We start from the raw sequence: 17,985 nt of genomic DNA, 5'->3' as shown, positions 1-17,985 counted from the left end.
TCCAACCCCTACTTTTGCCTCGTTCCTGTGGCAATATCATCCTGGATAGTCGTGGGTGTGCGGCCTTTTCCTAGCCAACGACCTGGATGCCAATAGATTAAGACATAAACTGCCACAACGATTGGCAGAAACTCCAAGCAGCCAAAAAAGACCTCGTGAGTTGACAAGTATTCCAAAAGGCCCTCTGCAGTTTCAGCAAGACGGAATATCGTCCTCAAATATACAGCCAGAGATGCAACCAGCACCGCCACAGCGAACATTTTCAGTTCTTTGTCAAGCACTTTTCTCGCCTTGTAGGTGAATAAGACGAAACAAAGGATAAAGACGGCAAACGAGAAGACTTGAAATGCCAAGCCTGCCAGGAGGATATTATTTGGCGTGGTTGGATCTTTTTGGTCAGAGTAAGCCCTCCCGACAAGCGCAGCGCCAGCAATCTGGACCCCAGTCGCAACGGCGTCGCAGACGATGAATATCCAGAGTAACACTTTGGGAGATATCGGCGCGTACTTGCGGCCAGTGATGTTGATCATGACCGAGATGATGGTATATATCGCTGCGGAAAAGAAGACTGGCGCAACTACGATACAGAAGTATTGCGCGACAAAGTAGGAGACGGCATAAGGGTTCTTCTTTGAGGCGAGAATGCGGAAGAGATAGCCGATGATCTCCATCACCAACCCGACAACGACGGTGCTAAAATACCAGGTTCGATGCCGCAGGAGTAGAAACAGGTGAAATCCCAGGGCGACCACGAACAAGATAACGCCGAGTAATCCGACGGCCAAAGAGGGTACATATCTTTTGCAGTTCAGTCAGCTCTACGTCGTTTTGACAGCAGCGCCATTCTTCCTTACCCATAAATGATTATACACGCCGAGTCATCGGTGTTGGGTCGAGCGAAGTTGGGATCGACATAGCCGTAAGTGATGCGACCGCAGCTATCGGCCATTGTCTGGGAGCAATTTCGCGCTGGGAGATGTAAGGGTAGAAAAATTGGGAACGTCAGTGAATCATGGTTCCAGGCGCGGAATTCCGAATAGTAATAAATCTGGGGTTCATATTCTCCGTTGCGAATGTTGCCCCAAGCTTTTACTTTACGATCTTGAGATTTTTTGGATATTCTCTATGATGCTTCGATCCCCTTTTGCAAGTCTTGACGTACGCCCAGCATCGTGCTCGCTACCAGGAAAACCTTAATCGCGAGGCTGTACGACACTATTTCTCCTACGTCAAGGGAGATTGCTCTCACCACGTGGAGGGTCTTTGTGCCCTCTCTGGTGCTGTCCAATGTCCCCTTCGAGTGACCCTGTGCTGTCCGCTCGTAGCAAATTAGATCACCCTATCGAGCCTTGCCAGCCGACCGAGTACAACATATATAGCCCTCTCTGCATGCCGACCATCAGTCATGGGATCCTAGAGACCGTTTTCGAGTCCTCTTGCTCAGCCACAAAGATCAAGCTACTTAATGTAATACACTTTATCTGTTCCAGGCAGAGTCCCCTTCTGGGCACCGTGACATGGCGCGGCTCGTACCTGTGTCCAGGCAAGTCCATCTCAATTGGGTTAAGGTTTAGGCTTGTTATCATTTCATGAGGGTCCTGAAACCGGGCATCCCATTGTCACAGGATCTGTCACGAGATCAGCCCAAGTGGGCAAGCATTACTCTATACTATTTAGTCGAGGGTGAGCCTAAATCAACATGGTGGCGACTTACAGTCCGTACAGACAGCGCGCTGGGAAAGAAGGCGTCAAACAACATAAGCCCTCTGGTTAGCTCGTCAGTCGCCTGGCCTCTCGAGCCAATCCTAAGCCATCTACATACGAGGATAGTACTAGAGATGGTATTCGGAAAGCATGGAGACATGGGACTAAGCATACCCCGCTACGTCGATAAGGTTTTGGCTTTCTATGTATTCATTGACTCTCTGTTACATACTGCGAGATGGTCTATCAGGAGACCGACCATTTCTCCTCGCCAGACCCTATCGTTGTTTGCAAGGAGCACATGCTGCATGCACTTAGAAATTGTACGCCCCTTTCTAGAATACTACCGCAACCAGTCTTTCTTTACGAAGGCGTCATCCCATATCTTAGGCCGAGAGCGACCCTAGCTTCCCATAGATACTCTTAGAGTAGGCTTCAGCTTTGCTATGGCAGGGAGAACGCCATCAGACTCCTAGTTGGCAGCCTCGTGAGATGCACCATTGCCACTGTCACTGTCGTCCTGATCGAGCGGCTTCGACTTGGGGTAGACCGATGAGGAAGCCATACCGTTTTGTGAAGACCTCTTAGCACGCTTGTGTTCGCCAATGACGATCGCGCCTATATAGACAGCGCCGATCAAGCCTGCGAAAACGCCGTATACGATGGCGTGAGATCTGCGGGCATCGGCCAGCTGAAGACCTAGGCCACCATTGATCATGCCGAGGATGACTCCGACCCGCCCAGTGAAGATGTGGCCATAAGACCACACTGTCCGTTCCTGGACCTTTTTGTATATTCTATGATGGATTATGCCGATAAATGGCATGAAGAAGAAAATGCCGAGAAGGATTAGGCCGATGATTGCATGAGGCTCTTGGAGGTAAGTAACTCCACGCGCAATAAATATTCCGAGGCCTGCTGCAACAACAAAGACAACGTAGCCAAAGACTTGTACGCCGCCATGAGTCCAGACTAGTCCGCGGAAGCTGGTTAAGCGAACAAGGATAGCACCAATAGGGAGGATGGCGACAAAAGCGAGGGAAGCTAGAGCACCGTGAACTTGTACGAAACGCCTCTGTGTCTGTGTGGATAATCTCTGCCATGAATTTTGTCCCCCAACCGAGGTCGTGGTCGTGGTCGTTGCTGCGTCGGTGAATGGATTCGTATCGGAGCCTCCAGTAGCCCGCGACAGGTCCCATTGAAATCCACCCTGCCTGTCATGCTGCAAGATAGGAACATTCGTATCATCGGAGTTGATCGGTGATCCTTGGGAATATGCATACAGCCAGTCACTGTTGCTGCCTTGCAGACTCATGGTCCCTGTATCCCAGCTGTCGCAATTGCCGCACCGGACGTTGGCCGTCATCCTGCCGTTGGATATTCCGGACCCGTCGAGTAGAGAAACGTCGGCAGCTTCGTTATGTGTTGGCATCGTGTGGCCTGGTGCAGTTCTTGGCGAGAGTGTCACATTAGTGCCATCAGCTGAACTGTACATGACAAACATGTTGGCGTTGCTCATCATCGTGCCTTGCGCGAGGGCTACCCAGGAATAGGTCACTGGTGCCGACAATTGAAAGTAGATGTCGCCGGTCCCCGAGCTCGCGGATTGCTCGGGCACATTGAGTGAGAAACATACATCGGTCTCTGGACAAGTGTTCAAGACGGCAGCTTGATTTGAGGCGCCAGACCCGGAATCTTCAGCTGGGCAGGTATTGCCAGAAACTGGAAGATTCTGGAACGAGGATGTGAGGAAAGGGGATTCGTAAACATCCAAACCATCTGCGGAGGATTCAAGACAAATCGCCGCTGTTTCACCCCGACTGGTTTGCGTGCAGGCAAGGACGCCGTTGGCTGGGTAGTAGTCAACCCAGGCAAAACACATTTCGTGCTTGCTTGGCAGACCACCGGGAACCGGCTCGGTGTCGTTCGAGGTATCGTACTCGCAAGTGGTAATAAGCTTGTCGCCAGGCAGCAATTCTACTGAGTTCAAGCTTTTGGAAAACTGGAAGTCATATTCGAAGTTGCGAAGGGACGACAGAGGGGTGATCTCTTTGCCGTCTCGAATTATCTGAACGCGCGCATGGCGACCCCGGTAATGCATGTGATGAAAGACCGAGACCGCTGTTATACCGTCAGAGGGCCAACGCTCTGTACATTCAGGCGTGCAGACTGTTGAATGTGCCACCAGCGGCTGGCCAGGGTCGAGGAACCAGCCCTCCACTTGGAGGTCGCCCAGGGTCAAGGTCCCGATTTCAGTGTCCACCGGCTGATCGGTGTAGAGAAACGTGTAGCTTGCAGTGTCCTTTTCGCCCTCGAGCCCCTCAGGGTTATTATAGTGTGTCTCCAACATCACATATTCGTAGTATTCGGTGCCAAATGGCTTGCCATACCCAGGCTCGAATGTGCGACCAGACATGCCGGGAGCCCATTCTGTGACAAAACCATTACAGGGGTTGGAGAATTCTTCATAATCGCAGTTGGGCTCTTTACCAAGCATGTCCATGTACTCATCGGGGAGGCCATAGCATGCATAAATAACTAAGTGGTGGAGCAGCTGACTTGACGCGGTTGGTCGTTCACCGAGCAAATAATTCTTGTCCCCCGCCGGCATCTTGTGGAGAGTATAGCAGTAAGTAGTCTCCGCAGTAGGGATAGTTAGTTCAGGCTGCATAATAGTGAAGTTCTGGGTGCCGTCAATGTCCCGAATTTCATTCAAAGAGACGCTTTTGCCTGTGCCTAGTTTGACGTATTCCTTGCCCATGTTGCCGGGCGCGTGCATGGCAAAGGTGTTTTCATCAGAAAACGCATAGATGAACCATTGCCACGCATCTTTAGCAACGTCAGCTTGGGTTTGAAGACAGCCGGCTTTGTTTTGTTTCTCGAAAACGAATGCAGTAACTCCATCTGCCTGGTGGCTCTCTTGGAGCCGCATGTTGTTCTCTTGGTCCTGGGAGACTTGAGGAGTAACGAAACCCATCGCATGGCGATTCTCAAATACAAAGTTGTCATCTTGGTCTCTATACCCCACGGCCATATCGGCTCCAGTCATCGCGCCGGTCTCGCTGAAACCTAGTGCGAGATAGCCGCTGGATCGTGAGGCAACTCCAAACGTCGAGGACTGATTCGCAGTTTTCCAGAATAGTTGAACATTTCCCTCTGCATCGAGAGCAACATTCCCGTTGAACTGTTCGCGGTCAAAGGGAACCCAATCCAAGTCGTTACTGCTTTGCGCAACTGCAAACGCAGCCAGTGCTAGAGAAGTTAACAGTAAGTCGGATTTCGTAAATCTTGACAGTAAGGTCGCATAGTGAGCCAGCAGCATCTTTAAACGGATCACGAGATAGAACACAGACTCGGATGGGAATGCAAATGTAGTGATTCCAGGAGTTGATGCCACAGGAAGATATCGAATTGTGCGGTTGTAAAGTCGACCCTTCTAAGTACTGTCCAACCTCCCCATATTAATGCCTCGACCATGGTCGGAGGTGAGGCGTCCCACGGGCCGGAGGCACTCCCAGTATTGTTGCCTCAACCTTGTACTTTGCGATGTTCGCAAGAACAGACCGCTTGTGGATGCGGTCTGATACTCTTAAAATGCGACTGGTCAAGTCGTGATCAAAGGGAAGGGGTGACACCAATTGCTGTCACCGCCGAGCTATTGGCAATGGATCGCGGTGACGTTTCGGCTTGGCCCATCTGCGAACTTGTGCGAGAATATCAGGACAGAAGCCTTAAGACCCTGTTCGGCTGTGTTTGGTGCTTGATAAAACCAAGCTGGATTGGACGTCAGGACTCAGGAGAGAGGAGTATCAGGACGGAGTACATGTGGATATCGAAAGCCCAATAGCTTGAACGGTAGATGTCGCAGGCTCCGCTACGCTAAATTGACGATCCGAGCCTGGCTTTAAGCCACAGAAAAATATGCTGTGGATCAGAACTCGGTCCAGTCAGAGCAGTGCCATTACGGTTCGGCTTGGCAGGGAGCAGTCGAAACATCGTATTGCTATTTATGGCCGATGGGGAAGCGGCCAGAATACTTGGTTCCTCAAGCATGCGACGGGCTGTGTAGGATCCAAGTCGGTATTGAACAGGCAGCCTTCGTATCGTATTCGGGTGCAGCAATGCTACTGAAGAATTTGACTGTTGCCTAAGTCGTCGTAAGACATACAGACATGCGCAGCGAGGCATCTCATTTCGCACACGCTGTTTGATCTACAGCAAGCAAAGCTTAAATGCTTTCAGAATTGGTGGAATGTGGAATGCAAAATCGAGGTCGCTCTCATGGACACTGAATATTGACCAATAGCGATATAGACCACAATAGCCTAGGCTTTACTGAATTCTATGAATGGCCTTCGCCTACATCCAAAACATCCTTCGTTGGGTTGAGCTGGCACGTGATGTCATTTGACCTTTGTCGTGCGGAGAAAAGTATACCCTAGCGTAGTCCATCCGCTCGGAGGATTCCAAACAATATCTCTTATGACCTGAATGCACCGCACCTCCAACAACATTTAGCCTTATGAGTGCGGATGTCCCTTGGAAGGAAGTCCTGGATCAGGCCGGTGTCCTTGCAAGATGGCCTCTGGAGAACGAGCAATGGCGATCACACCGTGCGAGCGCCGAATTCGCACAATGCAGCTATTCCGCACGAAGCACGAATAGCGGAAGATGCGAATAGATTCCCGCCTACCCACGTACGGCGCCGTCGATTCGCGTACAGGCTCAGCGATAGAAAAAAGCAATACCAGGCAGCCCCTCGGCGAAATGACCACGCCGGACGCGAACGGCACGGGATCGCACAGTATCGACAGGCACCCCCTGGCCACTAGCGGTCCACTCACCAGCGCCAATGGCACTTGAAGTATGCCAGGGTACCGCCAAAATTTCATTGAAGACGTGATTTGGGTATCTACGTGGACTCGTTATCTTTCTTTCCTTTTTGGTTCTCTCTGTTACGCCTGCGGATCGTGTCTATCCTAACGAAGTTAAAGCGTACCACTTGTTGACTTTACCTGCCAGGATCATGGCCCAGGGACACTACAAAACTAGCGCAGCAGCCGAAGTTCAACAGATAGCTTCAACACACTATAAAGCGGGCTCGCAACCTTAGGAAATCATCTGACTCTGTCCTGAGTGGGATGTCAAAGTCACACCGGCTTTCACGGTTACGCTTAACATAAAGAATATATAGTATTGGCAAGTATCACGGACGACAGACATGGGTCAAAGTTGCGATGAATTGTGAGATGGACGGTCATAGAGAGTGTAGGAATTCTAGAAAAGGGTGGAGCTGGTCTCGACGTCACGGTACCTGATTTCGTGGATGGTGTTTTGAAAGAGTTAGAAGAGGGGGACTGCGAAGTCACTATTGAGGTATTCTCATGTATGGCTTGGAAAGAGTTTGAGGCAGTCTAGTTGGACGCTGCTATTCTTAGATTCAAGGTAGGGGAGAGAGACTTCGAAGAGATTTTTGAGAGCAGGAAGGATAATGAGACCAAGAACGGACCTGAGGGAGATTTTTGACACGCCTGAATTAACTAAAAAGACCTATTCTGTTTCCTGCTGAGCTATTTGATTTCTTTCACCTGATACTGATGTTTTCTTCTTATGCTTGGAGTCATTTCTTCGCTGACCCAGTAAACCCAGATTTCACGATTGTATCTGTTCCGTTCGTAGGTGCGTGTCAGTTGCCACAGTATGCTTCTCTGAGATTCTAGAAGCAGAAGATACATTGCGTTGTTGTCGGAGCCATATATTTAGCTATTTTAGATGGAGCTTGGGACAAAAGCTGACCGAGGAGCATAGTCTACGTATCAAACTATCAAATTAATATATACACTCAATGGATATCGGTGTCTCCATAGTGGATAACTTCTTTACAGCACCCTTTTTAGCGAGTAATTAATAATGTTGTTACTAATACTCGACCGAATTTTAGACTACTATTAGCCTCTAGATCAAAGGCTATACAGCCATACCGCCCCTAGGAAGATCCTACTTTCCTTAATTCCTCCTCTACTCATAGTAGTAGATAATGTAAAGCTCTTACTAATGAGTAGGATCATAGGAAGGTCGGGGGAGGAATTTTTACAGATAGCGAAACAATAAGACCCTTGGCGTTCGGTCTAGAAAACCAAAGTTAGGTAGAGTCGCTAGGATGTAGGAGAAAAGATGGGAAATAGGTCATAGGACTTAGTTCGAGTCGATTTTGCGAAGGTCGGACAACGCCCTCTCTGTAACAGTGAGGAGATCTGGAGGGATTATCCCTCTGGATCCTTGAGGCGCCATAGTGCGCAGTCGAAAGCATATATCGTTTTCGAAGAGGTAGACGAATCCCGTACTGTTTCTGAAGGGAGACCGTTTCTGGTCCACAATTTTGGTTGCATAGTTTGGTGGTGCATAGGAAGGCAAGTCAATGGAGGGGACGACGATGGGGGTCTTGGCAATGAAAGGAAAACACCTTCAAAAGCGGCGGTACCCGACCGCCAAATTCGGCGGGAAATTTCCCTAAAAACAGCGTTGGACTGGAAAATTGGGTTGTGTTCACGTGTCCATTTTGGAGCGTCGCCCGGAAAAACTGTGTCAATCTCGGATAAACTAAACGAGACTCTCTACCCAGATTTTGTAGCGACGTCTCCTGTCTGTCCAGACACAACCTTACTACTACAACTATTCGATGAAGGACGTTGAAGAGTCACTCTAACTCGCTATCCTTACCTCTGGCCATGATACATTGTCTCTTCTCTTTTCGTTCATAATGTGAGAGGACAGATCTGATAACAATGAATAAAGATATGGCATCAGCGAGCTACAAGGCTCGCAAGGAGGCTTTTGTCTCCAATCTCTTCGGAAGCTCGCTGACAGATATCAACCTGGTCACCCTGGTTGCTGCTGTAAGTATCCCATTTGAGCTCAGCTCATTTTGGAATCTCTGAAGCATTCGTCTTTCATTGCAATGCACTATCACTCCTTTCTGACCTTTTATTTCCACCAGTCAGCGGTCCTTCTATGGACAGCTTTGCAGAGGAGACGGTCGCTGTTCACTCCTTACACTCCAGTGGCAGCGGCCGCAGACTTTCTGCTAAATGTCTCTGCGATCCTGTTCGCCATTACATTGTATTCGTCTGCACCGTTGGTGTTGAACATTTCCCTCATCACTCCTGCAGTGCTACTCCTGCTGCTCAGCAGTTCACCTGAGAATCAAGGCTCGGCGGCGAAGTCCAAGCAACAGAAGAAGCCATCCAAGTCTAGGTCTCCCCAAGCAAATGCCAAAGCGGCAGCAGCAGCAGCAGCAGCATCCAAACCCGCCAGGCTCCCTGTAAGACCGTTTGTGACCCACTACCGGGGCTCTATGATGGTGGTGACCTGTCTCGCCATCCTCGCCGTGGACTTTCCCATCTTCCCGCGCCGGTTCGCAAAAGTGGAAACATGGGGCACCTCATTGATGGATCTCGGCGTCGGCTCCTTCGTCTTCTCCGCTGGTGTTGTATCAGCCCGGGGCCTAGTCAAGTCCGAGCAAGTCGCCTCGAACGGAGGGAAATCAATACAAAGCACGTTCATCACCCGCTTCGCCCAAGCCGCCCGCCACTCAATCCCCCTCCTTGTCCTAGGCTTCATCCGCCTCTGGAGCGTCAAAGGCCTGGACTACGCCGAGCACGTATCCGAGTACGGCGTGCATTGGAACTTCTTCTTCACACTTGGGTTCCTGCCTCCCTTCGCCGAACTCTCAGACACCATCACACGGAAACTAGTCAAGCGGTATGAAATACTCGCTTTTCTACTCGCCGCCGTATATGAAATCACCCTCAACAGTACGGAACTACTTCGCTACATTCTCGTCTCTCCGCGCGGACCCGACCTACTGTCCAAGAACCGCGAGGGTGTCTTCTCGTTCATCGGCTACCTCTCCATCTTCCTGGCCGGCAGAGGCACCGGCGTCTTCGTTATGCAGTACCAGGAACTGACAGACGGCAACCCGAAAACTAACAAACCCCTCCACTACGACACCGACCCCACCACCTCCACGAACCGCGAACGCAACCTCGTCCTCAAGAAACTCCTCATCCAATCCGCCATCCACGGCACGCTCTTCCTCCTCTCGACCTCCGTCTACACCTGCAACCTGAACGTGTCGCGGCGGCTCGCCAACCTGCCCTACGTGCTCTGGATCGTCGCCTTCAACAACGCGCAGATCCTCCTCTTCGGACTGGTCGAGTCCCTCGGCCCGCGCTTCTCCTACCACGCCTCCGACTCCCACAAGGTGCAAGACGCCACGAGCCTCCTCCTGCGCGTGTACAACAGCAACGGGCTGGCCGTGTTCCTCGTTGCCAACCTCCTTACCGGCCTCGTGAATCTGACCGTCAATACCCTAGACATGAGGAACCTTGCCGCGATAGGTGTTTTGTTCGCTTACGCCGCCGCCGTCACGGTGTTTGCCATCACCTTGGATTTCTCGGGTGTCAAGATCAAGCTGTGATGTGACGTGACGTGATGTGCCGGCCCGTTGGAGGGCGGGAGATAGAGAGAGGGGGGGCAGCAGTGAGAACTTGTTTGGGCGCATGTAGCATCTTTCCCTCACGGATGCAACTCTATATGTTGCACATGTAGAGAAACCTTGAAAGACTAAAAAAGATTTGTTGGAGAAAGCAAAGATCTCTGGCATTCTTATACCTGTTATCGCTTCGCTGACTGCTGCTGCTCGCGCTGCCACTCCGGCGGCTACGAAGACTGAGAGGGAGCCGACAAGATGTAGTTCAGTAGCCAGCAGCAAGTTACAGTCACTCTGTGAAAGAAAGAAAAAAAAATCCATCTGGGCTTCATATTCCACGCTTGCCGCAGCCTCCGAGTTCTCTAGATAGTAAGTTAGCTCAGAGCGCCTCATCGAGGATAGAACAGCCAGCAGACAGGTTCGAACAAGAGAAGAAAGGGCTTTGGTTTCGGGAAAAGAGACATGCATATATATGTACACCTCAAACTGTCGTCCTTTAGGGCTTTTTGCTGATCAAAACGCCGCCGCTTTGCCCTGCGCTAACCACCATTTTTAAAGAATCGAATCGCTGAGTGTCCTTGTCCTCTCCTCTTCCTCTCTTTTTGGTTCCCCTTCTACTCTCTTCTGCTCTCCTTGACCGCCGCTCTGGCCCTACCGCCCTCCTTCTCCCTCCTTCTCCCTCCTCTCTGCTCGCTCCTGCTCTCTGATATATCAGTAAGGGTGCGCTTTTTGGCTCTCGTCTCGTACACTCAGCCTTGTGGTAACTTCACCTGTACGACTAGTTTAGCATGTTTGGCTAGCGTGATTGGTGTATTTGGCTAACATGCTATGCTGGCATGCTTAGGTGAGCTGTTGGGGCGCAAGGAGCTTCACATTAGTAGTGAAGTAAACTTCACTTACTGACTCGCTACTCCCCCTCCTGCTCGAACTAGGATTTTGCTTCATTCCCGCTGGTTAAATGGGAGCACCCAAGGGTCGCCAAGATGCTTTCACCTGTTGTGACTCGGTGACCTTGATATTGTGGCTTCAAAAAATTGAACGGTGAGTGAGTTATCGGAACCGAATCAAGCAGTGTCATTAGCCTACATGTCCCTCCTAGAACGGAGAATTTCCAACATTTGAACCAACATTTCACAAACTTAGGTGTGCTGAACACAATCACAAATTCGGGAAATCCTTACATTGTGGAATTGCTCGCGAGTTTTGAAATGGTGACGCCTAGAGCGAGGGGTCCGCTACGCGAGCTTTGTATGATATTCCTCCATGCTCTTCAGGATCTTTCCCATTGGTTGGGGAAACCACATGAAGTTTTCGGTTTGGAGGACGGCAAAAATCCAGAACACAAGCAGCAATATTCGTACGACGCAATATGGTCCATCACTTCAGGTGTGACTTTCCTACATGGACAGCGACATGGAATGGCTGGAGTAGTATTCCACCACGGCCTCAAACCTAAAAATGTGTTGGTTTTTGACCATAACGGTCGAACACATGCACTGACTGACGGCGCTCAGGAAATCTCGTATTGCTCTTCACTATCTCCAAAAACTCGGTGACTTTATGCAAGGTGGCCGCTGTCATGTGCCTCGTATCAAACACAGATTTTGGGTCTCTGCCACAAGCGAATCACAATTGCTGAAGGATTATGAAGGAATTTCTTCCGAGGCCGGGATCACAATCAAATCAGCAACACTAGCATACAGAGGCCCCATTGTCAACCATCCTATTTTGAGGAACGTAAACACCTGGCTTGAGGACCACAAAAACCAACCTTGAGTCATGGTCTTGGATGATCTGGTGGGTGATCAATTTGGAGGTGTACCATCAACTGGTCGTGCACCCGCGGCCGTCAAGTCAGTCAATCAACTCTTGCCCCGACTTACCACCGGCAGGACATACCTTCTAGTGACTGCCCGAAACATGGCTGATGTTGCGAACTGGACCGACAGCCTGATCCACGTTGAAAACATGAGAGGAAACGGAGCAATGGAGTTGTTCCGCAAGGCACATGCACCAAAGGACATTCCGGACAGAATATGCCAGAGTGCACGAATTGGTCGATTATCTGGGCACACCTCAGTTAATACAAATGGCTTCAATATATATCAAGCGTCATAGGGATACGGGAATGTCAGTACCAGAGCTTTGCAATATGCTCCAAAGACCTGGATCACGAATAGAATGGCTGAGGCGACAACTCGAACAGCTTGGCACCAACCCAACCGGTGCGATACGATCTCGCATGGACAGAGAGGATACTTCACTGTACCGTATTTCGGCTTTAATTGGACCACTCTTGAAAAGCCTGAATCAAAACGCAGATGATGACGAAGTAAAGGCCGCTGGCTTGCTCGAGACCATCGCCACTCTATCAAGATCGAAAATCGATAAGCATATACTGCGACTCAAGTACATGGCAAAGGAGAAACATTTACTGAACGAGTGGGTGTCAGTACTATTCGAGAATTCATTGCTTGAAGGAGGATATGAGACCACCTCATCCATTCACGAGCTTCTCCAAGACACAGTTCTTCTCTGGCATCTGTCCACTCCCAAAGGACTTCGAAGTCTGCTGTGTAAATTGGACGAAACTCTCTCTATGCGCGGCCAACTCGGTCCTGGTCTTTGCCCGAGAATTACGTATGCAAGCCTGGTTCGACGACGCGAGATTGCTGCTTCGGAATTTCACCTCTTCAAAGCTTGCTAATACACTCCCCGCCCAAAGCATCAAATCCACACGCCCTGCTCTGTTCCGGTCTCTAGGTTTGATATCCGAGGGGGCAGCTGTTGGGCGTGATGCGAAGAGCAAACTCGAAGAGGCGCGAGCCCATTACAGGTGTGCAAAAGAGCTCGAGCCTGAAAACTGGCGTCTGATGCTCAATGAGATCAGCGTGACACAGCGCCTCAAGGATACGAGGCGCGCAACTGAACTACTGGACCACATGCAGCGTTTTCTTGAAAAACAGAGACATAAACTCGGCCAAAACGACGATCTTGCCATAACGGGGCTCCGTATGCTTCATGAAAGAGTGCGGACGGAAAACGGATCAGTCCCACTACCAAACACAACTGAAAGAGGTGATATCGTACAAGAATTTAGGCACATTTTGTTCCTTATACGATCCCGAATTCTCTGGAACTGGCTTTCAGGCTAATATTTTTGTAGCAAAGACTGACCTGGCAATAGAACTGTCAAAAGACGAACGGTCGCGTCTAGAGGCTCTTGCTCTTGCAGAAGAGTGCCTGAAAACTCTTGAAAAGCGAGAACAAGCAAGCGTCGAAGAAGATCCTGCAAACAATCATGCGATTGACCCTTCCTCTACAGATTCTGATATGAGAATTTGGGATGCCAAGTGCCAGATTGCTCTAGTTGATCCTGCAAAATCAATTTATAGAGAGAGGAGAAGCTTTGAAGCGGATACCGGTAGAACATCTCCAAGAACAAAACATCAGCCTGACGGCAGAAGAATCAGCGAAAATTGGTGTGCAATGATTACCAACAGCGCATCACTGGTCGAAGGCTGTGTAATGGCAATTCTTCATGCAGTGGCGGTCCAATGCTTTCCCGACTGGTTTTGGAGACATATGTGGATACCAAACGCTGTTTATCTCGCTCAGGATTCGTCAGCTAGTAGCCTTTTATTTCCAATCTCAATCATTCATATCGAGTACGTCGTTCGTAGAGTAAGCCTTCTATGTCTCGAGTGTCTTTGCCTTCTTCACGCCATCTCGATATCTGTCTCTGTTCACTCGAAGTGACATCCAGAAACTCGGTTCTGGCCCCCGAAGCAGCACTTTCAGCATTTTCCTGTCCAAAGTCGAAGATTATTATTCGAAGAAGAGTAATTTGGAAGTGATCATGCTAGTCACTGAGGTCTCCAGGGATTCATTTGGAGCAGAGTAATCTTACAACGTCGCTATTATCCTCGTCAGAGTATACTTGGTAGTCTTCTGGAGTGGGTCAACGAGATCGCACCGGACTAGGAGTGCACGATTGTGGCTGTCCGTTTGGGTCCTCGTCCCGGGATTTGTCAGGAGAATATACTTGTTCTTCTGGGTCGTCATCATAGGTGCTGCCCAGAGTTGCGTGGGCAGTTGACGCTCGCGCATATCGTCCATAACGGTCATCTCCACTGTCGCTGTCGGAGTCCGACCGAGACATGTTATCAGGCTGAGGAAGCAAGGTGATTCCTGATGGATTGAAGCGATGGCTTTCCAAATTTGTGGAAGCTGACCTTGAGGTAGATATGAGGGCTTAGCTGTAACGGAATCTCGGACCAGTAATGGTGGTGGTGATGAAAGAACACGTTTGATATCTGGCAAGTTTTACAGTTCTATCTTGAATGGACATGTCTCAAGGCAGTATTTTCGCAAACATAGCCCCAGGGTGTTGTCAGGCGCAATAGCTGCAAGTTGACGCATTCACCGTTGACGCGTCACAAAGCAAACGCTGAGGGCCGACAACGTGCAGGACACGATTGGGGCAGCCGTGCAGTCAGGATGCATCTTCACGGCGCCGGGCTTATAAACCTGTACAAGCACATAGTACAGCGCCCCAATTGCCTTTGCCTCATCAGCTCCTGTGTCAGCCGTTGTGGCCCAAGGCGTTTTTGGTGGACGTACGTGCTTTTGCAGCCTAATACGACAAACCTTTCCGACGAACAAACCATGCTCGAGCCAGCCTCCTGCACAGCGCCCAATTGCCTCTGATCTCCCTGAAGTTGACTTGAGAGGTATGCCTTCTGCATGGTAGGTATTTTCCGGCGCTACCTACGAGGTAGTCAAGACCGAACTCGCTTTTGTTACCGTGCAGTTATGGTATGCTGTGAGGCACTGCTGCTATATATCGGCACTAGTAACTCAGGCACTTCTAGAAGATAAACAGCCAGGGAGCGGAGCCTGAGCAAGATCAGTTCTGGACGGTATCTAAAAAGATGGATCCTTTCAGTCTGGCGAGTGGTTCTCTCACATTCGTTCAATGTGCAACTCAGGCTTGCAGTATCTTCTGCCAGATGCTTTCCGGATTTCGAGATGCGCCATTTGAGATATATGATAAACTGGAACAGTTTGAAGCACTGACAGCTAATTTACAGCGGTTGATAGCATTTTGGAATGTATTCGAAGCAGATTCGCACCCTGATACTATTTTTTTGGGTCAGCTGGAAACGCTTCTGGCCCAAGCGAGGCGCACCAAGCGTGAAGTTGCCACAATCAATCACAAACTCTCATCACGGCTTTTTCTCAGAACTTGTGCAAGCCTATGGTGGCCAGCCTCACGTAGGACGGAAGTAGATAAGTTTCTCAGCCGCGTCCCCTTTTGGACCGGCTTGGTGGTTTCGGAGCTGTTAATGCTTCAGGTGTAAGTACTTTGGCTACGCTGAGACCAATGCTGATTTAGGCGTCCCATAGGCGGTTGTTTATGAAGGTATCCGAGGCTTCTCAGCTTCGTGCAACGGTCCAGATCGATAATACAACTATCCTCAAGCCAACTACGCAGCAGGCCATCCCCGACATCCAGGCAAATCCATCCCTAAGGCAGACAAACTCCAAAGCCTGTATGCGATATCCTCGTGGCTGTTTCATATTTCGATTTACGTGTTGTTTCATGTCAACGCCCGTATCTATCAAAGTCCTCCGAACTCAATATCAAACTCACGGGGTTAAGGCAGTGGCCCAATACCACACGAATTATGTTTTTGGTCGCGAAATAACGTTCATTCTTGATATACTAAGCTTGCGCAACACCAGATTCGTGGCCTCTGCTTGCGTGGACACATGCCTTGAATTTCCACATCGGTATGGCCTCAAAAGTGTGCACCACCATGAGAGGTGACGCACCTGCTCCACAGGCTGTCAGAAGTAGAGATTTACAACAGTTACAAGAAATATTAGACGGCAAGGAGTGCTCGTTGTTCAGTGTAACGTCTCGAGGGGATTCATTGCTTCATTTGGCTGTTAGCACAAATAACAATGATATGGTTACTTTCCTTCTTCAGCAAGAAGCCGATATAAATCTTGGAAACGATAAAGGTAACACGCCTTTGCATGTCGCAACCGCGAACAGCATTTCAACCGAAATCGTCCAAACTCTTCTGAACGCTGGGGCCAACCTAGATGCGTGCAATCTCTGCAGACGATCGCCTTTACATGCTTTCTTCAACGAGACCACCAAATCAATACACATATCTGCGCAATTTCTTGACATGAACAGCGTTGATGACCGGAACATGACAATTTTACATTACGTAGTATGGCCCAATATTTCAACAGTCGATGGTAGAGAAGCTCGCCACTTGAAGCAGAATCGACAGATCTTGCTAAGGGACTATTTATGTCGCGGTATGCTTCATCTAGCTGCCCAGCGAGGAAACCTCGGAATTGTACAAGAGTTTTGCTCGTCACATTTTGCCGAGACACCAAGCCAGCCTGACTTGCTTGGTCGAACTCCAATGCATTATGCGGTGGAAAGTGGTCGGGCTGCGCAGGTTATCAATCTTCTTCTGAAGCAAGGCCTAGCCCCCGAAGTACGAGATCTACAGAGAAGGACACCTCCCCACCAAGCTGCTCTTCACAACAACGTGGTGGCGATAGAGGCTTTATTATCCACAGCTGGCAACCGCGATGCTGTCTTGGAAGATTTGGACCATAGAGCGCCATTCGCGGTCGCTCAGATGGCCCAAAGTTCTGACGCAGCCAGGGTATTGGCCTCGAAAAGATGTGGGCCGCGCTCCAGCAGAGTTGAAAGGACGCGAGTGCGTCATGTAACTCTTGCTCGCATTCTCATCTGGAAATGCCTTAGTTTTGCTTGGAAGCACAAGCTCGTGGTCGCTCTCGTGGTCATTCTCTTACGTGCCAAATGAACTAGATCTGGATTTGTGGTTCTTAGCGAACAGAAAGCTCGTAGCCCAAGAGAGTTGCCAGGGAGTTTATGCTACATCAGAACGGAAGGGTGAGGTCGGGTGGTCGGTCCAACGGGGTGCAATACAAAAAGGGTCGAAATCGAAAATTTGACGAAGAGAGAACAGGACGACTGACATGCCTGCCAAAATGGCAGACCATATATCCGCCGTCTACGGGATGCTTCTCAACCCCCTTAGATCAGCCTTGTCGACGTGTCCTTACATTTAACTGCCTCCTGATCCACTCTACTCTGTATATATAGACTCTACGGTTCGCCAATTCGTTCATCGGATGCGCCATCACGAAATGCGAGTAAGGCGCGCTTAGGGAGTAAGACGACTAGACAGAAGGAGCGATTCACACGAGAGGTAGAGGGAGGACGGGGGAAAATCTAAGGACCAAGAGAGGGAGAGGAAGTGAGGAAAGTAAAAGGAAAAGACGAAGAGAAGCTTTGTACTACAGGACTAAGGAATTTAGTCAACTCTACCTAGTAACGTAGTAGGGCATTCTCTCAGGGATCCTACCTTTCATTAGGGCCGAAGCGGGCCATTATAGATGTGATCGGGTAAAGTTCCTACAAGGCTTGATATACGTAACATTAACGCCTGTAAGACTGGAGCCCGAACGGGGGCCTCACCGGCACGCAAGGGAGCACGGCAGGAGCAGGCCAGAGCCGTGAGGGAGCAGAAGGGAGTGGAAGGGGAGCGTGAAAGAGAGGAAGGGTGTGGAAGAGAGCGGACGATTGAGCGAGTCGACCAAATAGTCGTTAGCGGGAGAACAAAGCGGCGGGGGATTGCTCAGCGCAAGAGTAGTGGGCGACGACTGTTCGGGGATTATATATATAGAGAGAGAGAGCGTAGCAAAAACATATAAGAAGAGATAACCCCCCC

General features: G+C 49.9%; 4 protein-coding genes across 4 annotated transcripts; 2 read left to right on the top strand and 2 right to left on the bottom strand.

Annotated features, from left to right (window-relative positions):
• Positions 1–8: 8 nt before the first annotated feature.
• Positions 9–949, bottom strand: A1O9_07872 (uncharacterized protein; the record flags this gene model as incomplete). Its single annotated transcript, XM_013403427.1, has 2 exons — positions 9–798; positions 855–949. The coding sequence occupies 2 exons, from the start codon at positions 947–949 to the stop codon at positions 9–11; spliced, it is 885 nt and encodes a 294-aa protein (XP_013258881.1).
• Positions 950–2,176: 1,227 nt separating this feature from the next.
• On the bottom strand, positions 2,177–5,026 carry A1O9_07871 (uncharacterized protein; the record flags this gene model as incomplete). Its single annotated transcript, XM_013403426.1, has 1 exon — positions 2,177–5,026. The coding sequence occupies one exon, from the start codon at positions 5,024–5,026 to the stop codon at positions 2,177–2,179; it is 2,850 nt and encodes a 949-aa protein (XP_013258880.1).
• A 3,475-nt stretch (positions 5,027–8,501) lies between these two features.
• A1O9_07870 (uncharacterized protein) lies at positions 8,502–10,183 on the top strand (the record flags this gene model as incomplete). Its single annotated transcript, XM_013403425.1, has 2 exons — positions 8,502–8,600; positions 8,702–10,183. 2 exons carry the CDS (start codon positions 8,502–8,504, stop codon positions 10,181–10,183), a joined length of 1,581 nt encoding a protein of 526 aa, XP_013258879.1.
• A 5,834-nt stretch (positions 10,184–16,017) lies between these two features.
• Positions 16,018–17,055, top strand: A1O9_07869 (uncharacterized protein; the record flags this gene model as incomplete). The annotated part of the gene is made up of 1 exon (XM_013403424.1): positions 16,018–17,055. One exon carries the CDS (start codon positions 16,018–16,020, stop codon positions 17,053–17,055), a length of 1,038 nt encoding a protein of 345 aa, XP_013258878.1.
• Positions 17,056–17,985: the final 930 nt, after the last annotated feature.

This window comes from Exophiala aquamarina (genome assembly GCF_000709125.1).
Source record: "Exophiala aquamarina CBS 119918 chromosome Unknown aczIA-supercont1.6, whole genome shotgun sequence".
NCBI classification, from domain to species: Eukaryota; Fungi; Ascomycota; class Eurotiomycetes; order Chaetothyriales; family Herpotrichiellaceae; genus Exophiala; species Exophiala aquamarina.
This window is presented reverse-complemented; position numbering and strand designations above follow the sequence as displayed.